This window comes from Diplotaxodon limnothrissa, linkage group LG11 (genome assembly GCF_057381915.1).
Source record: "Diplotaxodon limnothrissa isolate DT_005_m linkage group LG11, D_limnothrissa_male_GT1.1, whole genome shotgun sequence".
Classification (NCBI taxonomy): Eukaryota; Metazoa; Chordata; class Actinopteri; order Cichliformes; family Cichlidae; genus Diplotaxodon; species Diplotaxodon limnothrissa.
Window position 1 is genome coordinate 30,105,495 of NC_140606.1, and position 17,522 is coordinate 30,123,016.

Sequence of the window (17,522 nt, forward strand, 5' to 3'; positions counted from 1 at the left end):
AATATTTAATTGAGAAGATTTCCGAGACTTTAATAATGATATTTTTTTTCTCCAAGTTGCTAAGGAGAGCTTTAGTTCGGTTAAACCACTTTCCATTTATGGGCGGGGTTCTTTAATATGATTGACAAGTCTCTAGACTATTGAGGCGACGCGCTAACGCCGCAGCCCTTGACGCATCTGGAACTTTCTGGATTTCAACCAATGGGCAAGTACGTCAATTGTACGCTCTTCTCTTTTTCCCACACAATTCCGTTGTAAATAAACGAATGACAGAGACGCGGTTGACGGTGAAATTGCTACCAGAAAATTTCATCAATACAGGATACCATTACCGGACTGTGTATTAAGGTAATTAAGGCCTCTAATATAAAGCTAACGAAAACCTACGAGTTCATGTAACGATTCTAGCCGTCGTTTTAATGTGCAAAGTAAATGAGTGACAAAGCAATGAAAAATTAGCTGCTAGTAGTGATGCTAATGCTAACTGTTGACATTACCAAACTAACTCGGTTCTTAAGATCAAAATTTGGTGCATTATTTTCTTAAATGTCTTGCAAGGTAACAACGTCGCCAAAAACAAGAAAATTGTTATCTAGTTATCAGTTTTTAATAAACGATTCTTAAATTGCCGTTAAGTAACTGGTAGATGTTTAGCTGGTTTATAACCCCGGGAAGTATAAATTAGTATTCATTTACCAAAGTAAAAAACTAGTTGGTCTTCATCGAGGATATGAAAGTAATCTGCCATTCCTAATGGACATTTTCCGCCACAGACCGAAACATGAATATGTGTTTTTCTCATAAACTGCACGGTGTCTTTTCTATCACTTGGTAGGCTTCTGTGGTTACGTTGATGTCATTCCTACCCGCCAGTGTGCTGTCAGTACTTGTAGTCAGGCTGTCGTGTACAGGCAGCTTGTGGCCAATGCCACAGGTTTCGACCTGCCCGGAAAAGTAAACTGTCAGCAGCAAGAGGAAAAAGCAAGTTGGCGTAAACAGACCTATCTTTTCTCCACCTGGCTGTTGGACTGAAGAGGGACTGACTTTGGATCATCCAACACTGAAAGCTAACATGTCAGAGTTAAATAAAGATGTGGTGGATTTGGTTTGGGGGAGACCCTCCAGTGGAGTGTCTGTCTCCATTTTCCGCAGATGGGCCCAAGGTATGATACTTTTTCTCAGTATGTTGATAAGAGTTTAAACTAATTTCCCCCAAAAGGGGTATGAAGCAATAATCCACTGTATCCAGACTTTAAGACCAAAAGACAGGAAGCAGTGATTTTGTTTGAAATTCCAGCTGAAACAAAGTTAAAATGTAAAATACTGAAAATGAAAGTATAAATACTTACCTGCCTGTTGAGGTTTACGCCCTGATTTTGTCTGTGGCCCTCAGATCTTCAGCTGGATATCCATTTGTTTGTTTTGTTTTTGTAAGTTGTTATTGACACAAAATCTTTTTGCTGTTTATCACAGGATTTGTTTTTAGTGAAAGTGAGCTCACAGCACTGGAGCAGTTTGAAGGAGGGCCCTGTGCTGTAATTGCACCTGTCCAGGTAAGATCGTATTCAGCCTTCTGACAATTTGTCCTGCTCATTTATGATAAAATATCTGTATGCAATTATTTTGGTTAAAATTGAGATTATAATAAATGCAAACTGAACTAAATGTGCCCCAACTGTTATGTGATGACAATAAGGTTTTCTGCTTTAAAGGAGATGTGGTCTTCGTCTCAAAAATAGCTTTGTTTGACTTATAGTTTAAAATAATTGTATTTTATCTTACACTGGGCTGTAGTGTAGCTCTTCAGTTTATCCACATTCTATAAAACATTTTTAGCCACTTTTACCCTCCCTTGAACACAATTTTCTGTTTTAAAACACAGAGTGTTATTTAACAGTAGGTAGGGCTACTCACAGCCAGACATGTGTGGCTCACTTTAGAGCACCTGAGCGTTTAGCTAAGAGGCGTTATATGCACATATGCTGACCTCACATTTTGAAACATATTCCTTGTTTTATGTAAACATCCACCATTAAGGAAAAGTATAATAGATCCCATCATGAGGAAAAAAAGTACACTGGATTTATAAAAGAAGACAAAGTGAGACAAATATTGTGAAAAATCTAATCTTGACCATCTTGTTTTGATCAAAAATAAAATTTGTATAACTGGCCACCCCATACCAGTGTTGGGTAAGTTACTTTAAATTAGTAACTTAGTTACATTACTAGTTACTTCTATCAAAAGTAACTCAGTTACTTCAAGTTACTCGTTACTTTCAGAGTAACTAGTTACTAGGGAAAGTAACTTTGGTTTTACTCAGAATTCTCTTGTTAATGTGTTGCTTCCGTAACTGGATACCCAGCAAGTTTGCCAGTCTTCTAGCTTGCTTACTTGCCACAAGTGCACTGTGCCACCTACCAATAGAAAGGAAAAAAAATAATGTGCACATTTCCACGAGAGAAATCCCATGCCTGGACCGTCGTTGACCGCCGCATGATTCTAGCCTGCTTTTTACATCCAACACAAAAACTGCAGTCGAGGTGCTTTCGATTGTACTCAGAACTCGGAAATTCTGCCTTCGGAATAGGAAGATGTAGGTAACACCAGACTGCAGATGAGCTGCATACAGGGCTGGACTGGGACAAAAAAAAAATCGTCCCGGGGAATATGACTAGCCCACCATTATAGGAAAAATCATAAAGCCTTTGAATGAAAACAAACGCTGTTGTGACAGTGATGTACACTGTTCTGATGGTATATATATATGCATCAATCTATCAATCGTTTGTTGTAAAACTCAGATAATTATTTTTTTAAAAGCTAGACATTTTAAATGAGAATAAGAAAGAAAAGTATTTCCTTGTGCCCCCCTTTCCCCGTTAATGCCCTACATGGACCCATGGCAACACTTTGCTAGACCCGCCCCTGCACAGTTACCAGCTGTCAGCTAAGTAAAAAAAGGATCCTGGTGTTGTTTGTCTCTCAGAAACAGTTCATAACTTCCCTTCAACTCATTCATGTCACCTAAAAGGTAAACCTGTTTCTCCATCACCTGTTCAGCTCTGATGATTCAGTAAGGACGTCTCCTGGTTTCATCTTCATGTTTCCCTCTCACCACATAACCAAACTGACATCATGACCAGCAGCTTTACAGCTGTGGCTCCAGCAAACATCAGCTGTACTAGAAATTAATATTAAATAAATTCTAACATCAGCTGATCAAGCTTAAACGTGCTGCTGTTGTTTAGCGCAGCATCCGCTGGTTTCCTCTTTCTGGCGCAAAGTGGGCGATAAACAAACAAGACAGAAAATGGCCTGCATTTATATAGCGCTTTTCTAGTCCTTAAGGACCCCAAAGCGCTTCACACTACATTCAGTCATTCATCCATTCACACACACACATTCACACACGGCGATGGCAAGCTACATTGTAGCCACAGCTGCCCTGGGGCGCACTGTCAGAGGCGAGGCTGCCGGACACTGGCGCCACCGGGCCCTCACCACCAGTAGGCAAACATGGGGTTAGTATCTTGCCCAAGGATATTTGGCATGCAGCCAGGAAGCAGCCTGGGATCGAACCACCGACCTTCTGATTAGTGGCTGACCTGCTCTGCCACCTGCGCTAAAGCCGATACGCTGATCACTGATAAGTTTTATGATTGAAGTAGAAACAGGAGAGGAGAGAATGAGAGGAAAAAGGGGCAGCTGTGCAGCGTAAACACAGAATAACTCCAGCTTTGTGTCTTTTTCATTGTAGCTGAATTACGGGACAAACTGTTCCTTTTCACCTCAATACGAAACGCGTAATATTTTCTCTGAATACGAGACGATTCTGTTTTTTACGGGACGGTTGGCAACTCTAATAATTAACCTTATGAACAAAATAAAGTTCAACATCAGTAACATAGCACCCACCCAGCTGTATAGAAACTCTGTCATGCTAGCTAGCACGCAGTACGAAAAAGTCAGCATAACGAAAATAAACTCCACCTAAACTTGGTTTATATCTGACCCAGATGGACTGCAGGTTATAACTTCTTACCTGAAGTTCAGTTCACCTGACACTCGGACCGGCGGCCGCTTCGGGTCTCTCCTCTTGCCTCCCTTTTCCTCCATCCACCTGCTGGCATTCACCACTTGCAAATGTTATTGAATCTGTGGAAGCTCCGCGATAGCCACCACACGAAGTAACGAATAACGAGCATATTTAAATCCCAGTAACAAGTAACACGTTCCTGGTTTTGGCATAATAACTAGTTACCGTGCTCGTTACCACAATAATAACGTAGTTACTGTAACGCGTTACTTAATAATGCGTTAGTCCCAACACTGCCCCATACAAATGGTTACTTGTATAAAATGAAGTAAATATTAGTTTCTGTTAGTCTGTGATTGCTGATTTTGGACAAACAATGTCTAAGAGATAAAGCACATTGCACCATGCAATATTTCTTGCAAATTTGGTTACAGAGTTTGTTTCTTTGCAGGCTTTCCTCCTAAAAAATGTCCTCTTTAGCAGAGAGAGTTCCAACTGGAGACAAATGTCAGGTAATTTCTTTAAAAAAAAAAACTCATTCACTGAATTGCCTGGTTTTGGTTTTTTTTTTTTGTTTTTTTTTAAAGCACGTTTTATGTTTGTGTATGTTAGAGGAGGAGCAGAAAATGGCACTCTGTTCGACGCTAAGCGAAATCCTGGAGTCTGTCTGCTCCAGCACCTCTACGGGGTTCTGCCTGGTGACCTGGGCCAAAGGACAGAGCCCGCACACTAGCACACAAACAATCACACAGGCACAGTCGCAAACACAGGACATGCCAGAGCCAGCAAGCAGTCAGCCACCACAGGAACAGCAACCCAGTGAGTCCTACGTCTGTCACATTTCCATAAAAGATGCACGTTGAAAATGAAACTGCAGAAGTATTTTTACTGTTTAAATGAAGACTTGTCTTAATATTTAATTGTTAAATAGAAATTTTTAATGACTAATCACTTGATCCAGTATTTTAATGTGACATGCTCTAACACTATGGTTTCTGTGTGTTTTATTGTGCCTAGCTGCTTTGGCTCCTGAGGAGCTTGGCTTTGAGCAATTTCACAGTGTTCTCCAGTAAGTGACAGTAAATGTTCTGTCCATATATAACAATTAGCTTCTTTAATTCCCATAAAATCCTGATATTAAGTAATTACTGTTGGTATTCTGGAGGGATTTGGACTTTGTAAGTCAATGTGGGACAGATGTCAATATGCATTACTGTACTAGAGAGCAGCACATTTCAACTAGATTAATCTAAGCCTGCAAGAATTGGCTTTCACATCGGTGTTACCTTTTTCACTCACTCACTGCTCACAATTTGCTGATTCAGCATTTTCACTGATTGCCTAATAAAAAAGAACTACCTTTCTCTCACACCGTCTGCCACACAAACACAAGCCAAATAAATGCAGTGGTGTGTTTGCCAGACAAATATTGAAATTTCATCAAATAGCGCACTGGCAGTTGAGACGGTAGTCAGCAAAAAGCAGTGCTGACTCACTGTGAGGAAGTGCACGCAAACCAAGACGAATAGCTTCACTACCAAACTTTCCAAGGTTGAACAAAGGAGGGAAGTGGCTCCAAACAAAAGATCAGATTATTCTTCAACCTCTCATTTATTTGATGCCTGCCCTGTTGTGAAAGGGCATCTGGGCATCACAAACTCAGTTAGTGCATTTGTCAAATTGACACCTCCTGAAGCCCAGCACATGTGTTTCATACATCATTCTTGTGTTTGTTTCCCTCCTGCAGCAAACGGACGGTCATGTCAGTGGCCCATCTCAGAGAGGAGGTGCTGTCTCTCTACCACACCTGGAGGGGGTGCTGTGGAGTCTTGCTTTTCCTTTATTCTGTCATCCTCACTAAGGTAAAGAAATGCAATACTGAAATAATTATGATGTGAATGAAACTGCTACTGAATTTTAAGACCTTGATTTTTTACATTAAATCATCGTCATTCATCAGTTTAACCAAAAATTAAATACATTAATTTCCTTTGGTTCTGTTTGTGCAGGGCATTGAAAATATAAGGAATGAGATCCAGGACACAATGGAGCCTCTCATAGATCCTGTACATGGCCATGGGAGGTAGTGAAGCAAATCTTCTTTCTTTTTTTTTTCTTCTTTTTTTTCACCCTCTTGATGCGTCTTTTCCCCTCTTTTGCAGTCAAAGCCTGGTGAACCTTCTTATAACTGGTCATGCTGTCTCTAATGTCTGGGATGGAGACAGGGAGTGCTCTGGAATGAGTAAGACTTCAATTAAGCATTGCACGGAGATGCTTAAAGACACCAAATCCGCACAAAAGAAACATCTACACATATGAGAGTTGCAGAAGTCATTTGTGGTCTAAGATTTAAACTCTGGTCACCAGACTGTCATAACTCTTAAACCTCACAGCACTGCACAAAACTAAAAATGAATACCAGTTTGACATCATTGGAATTCTTATTTTGTTGTTGTTGTTGTTGTTTTTTTTCTCCCCATTCTTGTCTTGCAGAACTACAGGGAATTCATAAACAGGCATGTGTTGGTTTTCTCACACTGATGGAATCACTACGCTACTGCAAGGTACAGACACAGATACACTTACATTTTCACAAAGCTTGGAAGCTCTCTAAAATGTCACAAAACATCGTTTTCAAATCAAATGAAACTTACATGTAGTTGCATGTCATTTGACTACGTGAACATCAAATTTTGAAGCCTAGAAATTGTATTGGCTTTTGAAAAATATCCGCTCTGCAACAGATTGGCCTGCAGGGGCGCTAAAGAGCCATGCTTTTGTAATGAGTCCAAATTGTGGTTTAGGATTGTCTTAGTGAAGCAAGCGAGGTCTTTCTTGAAAATGCATTTGACATTTTTATGTGGTTAGCAAGTGTAGCACTGATTCCTGCATATATTGCTAAGAAATAATGATTATTTGCCCGATGTGCAAGGCTCTGTTTGTTTACAAAGCCCTTCATGGTCTGATTCATTATTACATGTCCAACCTCTTACATCAATGCGCTGCTTCCAGGTCCCTCTGCTCAATCGATCGGATGCTTCTGACTGTCCTGCGCTCTAGATTTAAACTTGGGAGAGGTCATGCATTCACTGTGTTTCCCCCAAACTGTGGAACAGCATTCCCCTCACAGTCAAATCTGTTCCTTCATTGAGTCAAAGCTTATTTGTACTAATTGGCATTTGAGTGTCTGATTTGCCCATTGTGTCTCCTGTGTTCCTATGTTTAGCACATTCTTATCTATTCAGTTTTTTGTGCTTTATAAATGCATTTGAATTAAGTTGAGATGCCCTTACTTTATGCACCAATGCAAACACATAATGCCATACCATCATAGATGCTGAATTTTGAATTCATGCTGATAACAAGCCAGACAGTCCATTTCATTTGTTCCTCAGAGACACAATGTCCAAGATTTCCAAAAAGGAATTTTAAATGTGGATTTGTCAGGATGTTTGTTTTTCTCTGGTTGCATAGTTGAGTTTTAACTTGCATTTGTGGATACAGCTGCAAATTGTGTTTACCAGCAATAGTCTATGTCCATTTATAATAATAGTGATCAGAAAAATGTTAGTTTTCTGGTTTGTCCTTTGCGTACAGATATGTTTCCAGATTCTCTGAATCTTTTGGCCGTAGTACGAACTGTAGATGATGAAATGCCCCGAGTCTTTGGTAGTTTATGTTTGGAAACACTCTTGAATTATTTAACATTATGACCATATGGTCTCTCAACAAAAGATGATGCCTTCCACATCTTTATTTCTGAAAGATTCAGCATCTCTGGGGTGCTCTTTTTATATCCAGCCATCATCCTGACTGTTTCCAGTTTCTAATCAGTTATAAAATTCTCCACAAAGTGATTGTCTAGTATTGCCCAACTTTTCCAGTCTCTTAAAGCTGCTGTCCCAATTCTGTTTTTCAAAAACCACTACAGTTTTCTACAGTTCCAGCATTAAAGATGTTTTCAATTAGCTATGGAGTTGAAATGGATTCAAATCATTCAGTTTTTTCATTTACATTTTACACAGCTTGCCAACTTTTTTCTGTAGGTTCACGAAGCATAATTTAAAAGTATAAACAAATTGTCCAGTGGTGGTCATTTGTGAGCTTTCAGAGGATTTGTGTTTGTTCAAGAAAGCTTGAATGCAAATAAAGACGCCCATTGTGAAAACTGAAAGGAGGACTACAAATACAAATAAAGACACAAACACTTGTTGTTAGTTGTAATTCTGACATTTCAAACTGTGAACCATAGGCCAAAGTTTGTACTCCCAGGGGAAAATATGTTTGGAAGGAACAGTTATTTTTGGAAAACGTGTACTGAAAGGCTGACCAATCACAACGAAAACGTATAAAAATGCTTGTACCACAAAATAATTCAGCTGGCTTGAAAAACAGGAATGCTCATTTATCAATATAAGCAAGCCAAAAATAGCTGAAGTTGAGATATGGAGCCTGTGAACAGGTAAAGTGAGTAAGCAGCTGTAATAGGTTAATGGCAAGTAGATGGTTGCCAATGTAACTAAAGAGCTCTTAAGATCGACGTTACAAAGCAGCGCATTTATATGCTATTCATGGCGGTTTAAGTTATCATTGTCATTTTACAGCATTTCATTATGCATATTATTGTCGAGGGTTTTAGAGAAATAACATGCCGCTGTTATTTAAATATTAATGTTGAATGGAAAATCTGCATGTTACATTTCAAGCAATTACTGATTCATGATGAAATTTACTGAAATAGACACTCACAGGTTATGCATTCCTTTTCTGTGTGTGTGTGTGTGTGTGTGTGTGTGTGTGTGTGTGTGTGTGTGTGTGTGTTGCAGGTCGGGGCATTCCTCAAGTCTCCAAAGTTCCCTATTTGGATCCTTGGCAGTGAAACTCACCTCTCTGTATTTTTCACCAAGGCAAGTTCAATACACACATCCATTGGAGAGGTAGCATATAATTCACACACAGGGACATACAATGTGTAACATAAGCCAGTGTTCTCAGCAGGTTAGAAAAACCAGAATATGGAAGGTGCTTTAAAATAGTGCAGATCAGATATCAATGTGGGGGGAAAACCAGAGGCAGAGAGGGAGGGGGGGAGAAAAATGAGTACAGAAGATAGTCATATATGGCCGGTGCTCTTTCTTGGCTTTTCACCTAACAAGTATGGGGGAAAAAATGCTCAGTTCCCAAAGATGAACTTAACAAATACTGGCACACAGACATGGTCTGCATTCTCGCTCCTTCTCACTTCTCAAACACAAACACACAAAGTTTTAATTTATCAACCATCTGTGATCAACTAAACAATATGTGGTTTATTTTAAAGTATTGCAAGCATGCAAACTGCTGAGTTTGTGCTCCAGCAAGAGTCTGCACTTCTAACCACCTTCACTGTCAGGTTAAATCCATCAGTATGGATCACAGATTTTTCTCTTCTGGCACAAGTTTTTTTTATACAGCGTTGTCACGAGAGCTTTAAAGCCTCTGAAACAACAATCAGAAGTAGCTCCCAGTGCATGTACGATTTTTCCATTGCATTTCAGGAAATGTCAGTAAGTAAGTAAGCAAATGGAACACAACTGATTATTGGCAGTGGTTTGGTATGAGATTTTTACTGTGAGCCAAGATGCCAAAATAATCTGAATGACACTAAAAACAAGATAGTGAGATAAAACTTTGCCCCAAACAGCACAAAGAATGTTGGTCTAAGTATTTAATCCAGTGTCTGTTTTGTTAGTACTTGGGAAATAATAGTTATTTTAATGTTAATAATCCCAGATGTCAATGCACTCCCACATACTCTTGTATCTCAAATAATTAGGATATTATGAAAATATATTTTTGGTAGTTTGGTTAAAAAATATAGACTTATATTCTATATTAATTGCATGTAAAACTCTCTGATATCTGAAGTCCAGTATCCCAGATTATTAGAATATTTTAAGTTTGAGAAAATTGCCAATCAAGCAGTATAAAAGCTTGTCCAGTCTTCTCTCTCAGAGAAGCCTGGTTACTTCACAGCTGTTCAGATGGCGATTATCAACACCCTTCTAAGGACAGTAAGGCACAGAAGGTCATTGCTGAAAAGGCTGGCTGTTTTAAGAGTCACGTTTCAAAGCAAGCCGACTACAAGGGAAAAGTATGGTAGGAAAAGGTGTACCCTAACCTTGTCGAGAAAAGTCCATTCAAGAACTGGTGAGAGCTCCACAAAGAGCTGACTGAGGTTGATCTCTTCTGGAAAGGAGCAGCAACTGTCACATTCCTAATATTAAACCGCTCAGACACAGTATCAGAAACATCTTACCAGGTTTAAAAAGAAATAAAACTGGAAAAAATTCCACAGTGGTTCAAAGTTCTCTTTTTAGATGAAAGTACATTTTGCTTTTCATTTGAAAATCAAGGTCCTGGAGTCTGAAGGAACAGTGGCAAGGATGGATATGTCACTTGCTGATGTTAACAGTTGTTACTTTTCTTTTTTTTTATCACATCCAAGTCAACACAGCCAACTGCCGGGAGATTTTTAGAGCACTTCATGCTTCCATTGGCTGACAAATCTTATAGAGATGTCAATTTCCTTTTCCAACAGGACTTAGCACCTGGCCACAGTCCCAAAACTGCTACCATGCTGCTGATCATGTTATTATTGTCTGTGATTGGCCAGCCAAATCAGCTGACCTGAACCCAAATGAGAACCTATGGAACATTGTAAAGAGGAAGATGAGATGCACTAGTATATTACTGTAGCACTGTGTGAGATTGCTTTACAAGTTGAGGCGCTCTGGAGATTTGTGTTCTGTAACACACTATACTGATTCAGTCCTGATATACCAGAGGGGCTCTAATTGTGGCCAAACATGTTATTGGAAATCTGAGGGGAGGAAAAAGAAATCTTTGGTTTTTGGGAGTATGAATGAATTATTGTCCCATTTTTACTTGTATCAACTTGCATCTGAGTTATACACTCAAGCCTTCTCCATTAGTGAACATGTAATTTAATATGCTGCTTTAGCTTGTGAATTAAAGCTGGAAGTTTCAGTTGTAGCAAATCGATTATCTCTGCTGTTGTGAAAATTGCACCAGAAGGGGGGAAAAATTCCCAAGTAATCATCTCCATCATAACGCTACCCTGCTAATATATCATTGATTAAAAGCTCAGTTACGAGAATAATCTCATGCCCACTATGTGAGTGGATTGTATTTTGCCTCCGCTATGACCTAAAGTCGTCATGCGTGAACAGATGACTTACCAATTTCTACAATTCCCCCAGCACTAGTGACATATTCGCATATACACACACATTCCAGAGCACATGAAACCTAATCCTGATTAGCATTAGTTGTGTGTGTGTGTGTGTTGCTTTAGGTGGATGGCTTCTTGAAGGAAATATGACTCCCATGTTCTCATCTGGATGTATTTGTACCTCTAGACACTGGAAACACACTTGAACACACTCATTCATGTATGCACATGTACTGAGGAACATAGGCTAGTTGTACACTATGCCAACAGTAATGAGCTCTACAACTTTGAGCTTGAGGTCAGGAAGGCAGATGTGGGGCCTCATTCAGTGTGACCTTGTCCTACTGTGAAGTGAATCTGTGTTTCGAGAATACTTTTCTGGGCTTTATGGTACAAAAATAAACGTGCCTGGTTATGTAGCTTTTAGCTCCGATATAGAACCATCGCCACAAAAACAGAAAACCTGATCCCCGCCTCTGATGTGTCAGTGGCTCCTTCTTTCTGTCACTGGGGACGGGTGTGTATTCCCCTGAGTGGTTGTCAGTGTGACTGTGGCTTTCAGGCCATCGGCTTAATGCCATTAGTGTTTTGTTTTGTTTTTTTATCTAATCTGCCTACACAAAGACCATCCTGCCAATTTTGATCTGTACCCACAATACCTCCTGCACTCTGTTCTCAGTTGTATTAATGTGTGTGTGCATGTGAAAGAGAGAGAGTCTGAGTGTGTATAATGGCATGTAATGGGATCTGTTTCTGGACGAGAGTTTTTTGAGACGCCGGAAAAAGGACAGAAAGCAAAGAAGTGGAGAGATGGGTGACAGATGAGACGTATCATATAGTATGTTTTTTAAAAAACAAAAAAAGATTCTTCCATCCTTCCTTTTCCTTCTTTCTTTGAAGTAGCTGAAGCTTGGTCTATTGCCCAAGTGAAGGACTCCCCAGCGCACCTTAGCCAGTCTCTTCAGATTGTTGATCCCTCATGGGAAGGAAAGAGGAGGAAAGGAAGTAGAAAGGAAGGATGCACTTTAAAGAGCAGTGTGGTGGTCACTCAGGAAAGGAGGTGGGGGTAGCCCCCCTGTGACATTTCTCATCGCTCTTTACTCTGCCCTCACTGAGTGATGAGGTTCACAGGCTGTATCTGCGCTTCTCCGGGGAGTTATGTGTGTGCATGTGTGTACAGTAGTTGTGCTCTGGGTCAGTGATTTACTAGGAGAGCGAGCAGCCGCTATGGCGCTCTGTGTCCCATAAGACTCCAGCTTCTGTCTGCAAAGACAGAGGATGTCTTTCAGGGACTGGTAAGGAGGAAGAAGCTGTGTGCAGACACAGTTAGCTTTAATTCATTGGTGTTTTACTGCTACTGGAATATGGCTTAAATCTTCAACATAAAATATTCCAAACTTAAGGTGCATTTGCCATCCCTTTTCAAATATCTTGTCTGCAGCTCACAGTATTCTTCAGTGTAATGTGTAACATATTATTTCAACTCGTGTGTTTGATGTAGAGATGGCACGATACCACTTTTTTATGTCCGATACCGATATCATAAATTTGGATATCTGCCGATACCGATATGAATCCGATATAGTGTTTTTTAATCAACAAAGCTGTTTTTTAAATATCTTGCTGCATTTTGTATAAGTTCATACTCAAGTTTAAAACAACAACTACACTAAAGCTATTCTGTTATACCTGTATGCAAAAAAATATATTTCATAGTTCAGCAATACTGATCAATCTAATAAACTTAAACCTACACCATCCTCCCTATTCTGGTATTTTAAAGAGTACTTAGCATAAATATTAAGCAACCTAACTAATAGGGTTCCAACTCCCAACAACAACAAAAATAAATAAATAAAAAATAGGGAACCACCCCTCACGCTCCACCTCATGATGCTTAATCGACGTAATCAACCTTAATTTGATGCAGTGTGAAAAAAAATGCACAGAAATCAATTATTTTTCAAGAAATATTAAATAGATTCAACATCTTTCTTCAACAAAATTGCAGACAGCACAGATGGTACCTTCCCAAAGGAAAAAGTACTATAGCTTACTAGGGTATATATATTAGACTTAATAGTTACTATATACAGTAATGGACTTCTATTCATTTTGCATCAAATTAAAACTTTGGGTGTCAGATAATTATTTATTAAAAGCTAGACATTTTAAATGAGAATAAGAAAGAAAAGTATGTCTTTGTGCCCCCTTTTCCCTGTTAATGCCCTATCGGCCCCCCTGGCTAAACTTTGCTAGATCCGCCCCTGCACAGTTACCAGCGTCAGCTACTTAGAAAAAGATCCTCGAGTAGAAAGTTATATTAAATAAATTCTAACAACAGCTTATCAAGCTTAAACGTGCTGCTGTTGTTTATCCGCTGGTTTCCTCTTTCTGGTGCAAAGTGGGCCAAAAGCAAACTAGAGAGACGGACTCGCGACAGAAAAGCCGATCAGCTGATCATTAAGCAGTTTCATGATTGAAGTAGCAGCAAGAAGAGGCAGTCGTTTGTTAAGCTTAACGCAGGAATGCTTTACAAACATTCAGAGATGGACTTACACACTTGCTTTACTTCTCTCGGGATAACTTTGTCGGAGATGAAATGCCGGGTTGCTAGCGAAGCTCCAAATGCTATCCAGACCACCGACCGGTCCTGCATGCCACAGCCGCTCTATCACGTGATGCATACTGCTCCAACGTGCTAACGTTCTGAGGTGAGTTACGGCGTGTCGCAAGTTTTGTGAGCTGCTTTCGTGATATTTAATGGATCGGATTACATTTTTTATTTTTCTCCGATATCCGATCCAGTAATTTAGGTCAGTATCGGACCGATACCGATACGTAATATCGGATCGGTCCATCTCTAGTTTGATGTAATAAAGTAAATTGCAAATCATTACTCAATCAGTGCATGTTTGCAAAACGACATATGTATTGCGTTCTTAAAGAATTAATATTTAAAACAACAACAGGAAAATAATCTGCGGGGCCTTTATGAAATTTGTTTGGTCATCTACGATTAATTTCTGGTCTCCATATGATCAGTGGGCGCGGGCCACACGCAAACACAAACTAACAAAGCGGTGTACATTAACAGTCATTAATAATCTGTGACAGGTCAGACCAAAGGTCTTTGTAGTAGGATAAAAGTCTATCTTTGTCACTGTATGTGTGCATTATTCTTCCTTTTCCCTCAGGTGCTGCTCTTTGTTATAAGACGCATCATTACACTGTATAACTATTCTCTGGTGTCTCCTTTCTTTTCTGGTGAGACACGTTTTTGCCCATCTAAGACAGTTTCATAAATCACTGCTTATCCTGCTTTGTCACACCTGAAACTGCACTCACTCATTATGTAGCAAGAGAGACACGGAGCTTCTGTTCTTCTCTGTACTTGTGATCACACAGGCTAGTTAAGATGAACTAAAGGGGCACATACAGTCTACATAACAAGCCCTCACTCACAGACTCTCTTCTCAGCCTGTCATGTAGTGAGTCTGTCGTTACCTGCTAGGAACAAGATGGGAGACACTGCCCAAGACCTCTGCTTTGTTGTTTTGAAACTGATCTCTACAGACGCACTCTATGGCCACTCAAAGCCTCTCAGCAACACAATAGCTCTTTGGATGGACCGGTGAGAAAGAGAGTAATTCTAGTAAAGTGCTATGTCTACCTGTCTTACCTGAAGTAGCTACATGCATGTGGAGATAAAGGCTGAAAGGTGGAAAGAAAATGGAACAAAAGTTAAGGGAGGGAGGGGAGGAAATACTCCAAAACTGGAGTACCTATTTAGCACAGAAAAGGGTAAGTGAGGGGGGGCGAGCTGGGCAGGGAGAAAGAATGAAAGGGGAAGAAGGAAGGACATGAGACGTCAACCTAAGAGAGCCTCTCAGCCTGGTGAGCACAGTGCAGCATGAAAGCAGATGGATAGAGGTGACGTTGAAGACAGTAGTCAGCAAACATTTCTTGAACATAACACAAATAATAAAGATCAGCCGAGCATTGTACTTTATCTAACATGTTGCAGTAAATCTTGAGCTGCTGTTCTTAAGCTAGGGAGGAAAAATAATGTTTGTTTGTTTTTAACTGTGTTGATAAAATACAAAATTAGATTGTTTATGGTTGATCTCATTAGATATTCACTCATTTCTCGTACTCTTACGGCATTGGGTACGGAGGTGGCAATCGCAAAATCCAACAGGCATTACTTCCTAAAATTGGGTTGTGCTCATCAGATAACAATAGTACACAAAACACTCCTTCATCCAGTTTAATGTTTGTTCTTAGGGTTTTTCTTGCTGTATGTGTTTGCTTTCATGACTTTTTAAAAAGAAATTAGTATTTTCATCTGAAAAGAATAAGAACATCATCACCTGTTACATGAAATCGAAGGTTGCAAGTAAACCTAAATAATTAGTATTCGTCTATCATCATCTTAATAGCTACTGCACAAGTAGGTCTGTGATCTTAAATATTTTGTTGGCTAAAGTAAGACTTCCTCTCTGTGTAACATGAGTTAATTACCTAAAATACGCATAATTACAAATTTTATTTCCTATCTGTAATTTGTTTTGTCTAACAATGTTCTTGATCTAATAAAAAGACATTTGCTGAAAAGGACGGTTGATTAAAAGACAAACGCACATTCCTGAATTCTTACTCGGATCCTCTTTCCGGTCTCTTAAAATTTTTTGGCAAGGACCGTAAATGTATTCCAGTTTTACTTGGAGCAAATGTTCTACATTACATTGTATATTTAAGTCCTTGTGATTGCATGACTGTAGTTCCTGCTTTGTTCCTTTAGAGAAGCTTGTTTTCGCTCCCTTGCTGAGGTCACGGGTTTGCACAGAAAAGGTTGCACTGCAGAGATTGGAATGTGCTCCTTCACAAACAGCGTTTGCATCTCAGACCTGGCTTTGGTGCTGCAGTGTATCATTGCACTGGTTCTCTGCATTAGCATTGTACCAAATGAATTTCATCACAGGATGCAATTTATTTGTTGCACTGACACCACCTCTTGCATAGACGCTCGCACATACACACTGACATGAACTGTTACTCAATTAGTTTGAGTGGAATGAAATTGTGAGGCACACAACATACATGCACACACTTCCCTGCAGAGTTTGTTAGCTCCATGACATGTTTTCCAACTCAGCAGCGTCTTCCCCAGGCCTCTAATAAAACACAGATCAAAGATGGCCAAGCAGACCTATCATTGCACACACAGTCATGTAGGCTTTGCTGTCATTTTATGTGCCTGTGCATGGTCTTGACGCTCACATGAGTCATTGTCTTTATTAGTCCCTTTCTTGTGCTCATATTGGTGTGAGTCTGTGTGTAATGGTCGGCCATAATGATATGTTTTGTTTAGTGTGTTGATGACCACTTAGTAGTGTTTGTGTCTTCGTTGGAACGCAATCTGTAAATGTTAGATTATCAGGTGAACATTGCAAACGGACTCTCAGTTCACGAGGCTTATTCGACCTCTATATGTAGCCTTAAATTAATTAAGCCCCGTGTCTTTCAAATGAGGATTATTTTCTCAGTTGGGGTAGAAGGTTTAATTACATTTTATCAAAACAGTTCATGTTTCATGATACGGACGTTTGTTCAACTCCTTCTGAACTTTTTTCAGCACTTGATTCCTCTGGGAATTGTTCAATCTTGGAAGTGAAGCATAGACGCATCTAACTAATGAAAAATCTTCTGTCAGATTTATGGAGCCTGTAATGTTAACACATCAGGCCTCTGCTGTACTCTGTCACAGAAAAGTGTGTGAGCGTACGTTTGCTGGTGTGACTGTTTTTCTTTGCATCTGAAGAGCCTGCAGCTGGGAGTCATCTCTTCTTGGACGTGTCTCCCTAACCCCCCCCCCCCCCAAAAAAAAAAGCCTCCTCTCTCCTTAAATAAGCCCCGAATACAGTAATAAGTGGACCATGAAACCCAAGCAGCTTGTGTGGATCAGAGGCTCAAGCTTTAATAAAGGCTGGCTAAAGGAGATGTGGAGGGTTCATTTGCTCTCCCAAAACATTATGTGTTTGTCCAGTGATTCATTGTCATAAGTACAGTCTTGTAAAGAAGAACAGTGAGAACCCTCCGACTCTTGTCTTCACGTTTTGAACAAGTATTTCATCTTTACCTTCTCTTCTCTTAAAAATATTCCCTCCATCTCCCGTGAGCTTTTTTTTTTTCCTTAAACTCTTTTTAGTGTTTACACATGAAAAATATTTATAGGGCACTTTAACA

At 39.7% G+C, this 17,522-nt stretch overlaps 1 protein-coding gene across 1 annotated transcript in view; it reads left to right on the forward strand.

The window, feature by feature from the left end:
* The first annotated feature begins 960 nt into the window (after positions 1–960).
* Positions 961–17,522, forward strand: part of mindy3 (MINDY lysine 48 deubiquitinase 3) — a 31,221-nt gene continuing 14,659 nt past the window's right edge. Inside the window, exons 1-10 of the mRNA XM_085365715.1 lie at positions 961–1,163; positions 1,474–1,553; positions 4,491–4,551; positions 4,652–4,858; positions 5,057–5,108; positions 5,787–5,901; positions 6,049–6,122; positions 6,202–6,281; positions 6,533–6,603; positions 8,866–8,946. Coding sequence (XP_085221841.1) covers positions 1,073–1,163; positions 1,474–1,553; positions 4,491–4,551; positions 4,652–4,858; positions 5,057–5,108; positions 5,787–5,901; positions 6,049–6,122; positions 6,202–6,281; positions 6,533–6,603; positions 8,866–8,946 — 912 coding nt within the window. The 5' untranslated portion in view covers positions 961–1,072. The remainder of the gene's footprint in view (positions 1,164–1,473; positions 1,554–4,490; positions 4,552–4,651; positions 4,859–5,056; positions 5,109–5,786; positions 5,902–6,048; positions 6,123–6,201; positions 6,282–6,532; positions 6,604–8,865; positions 8,947–17,522) is intronic.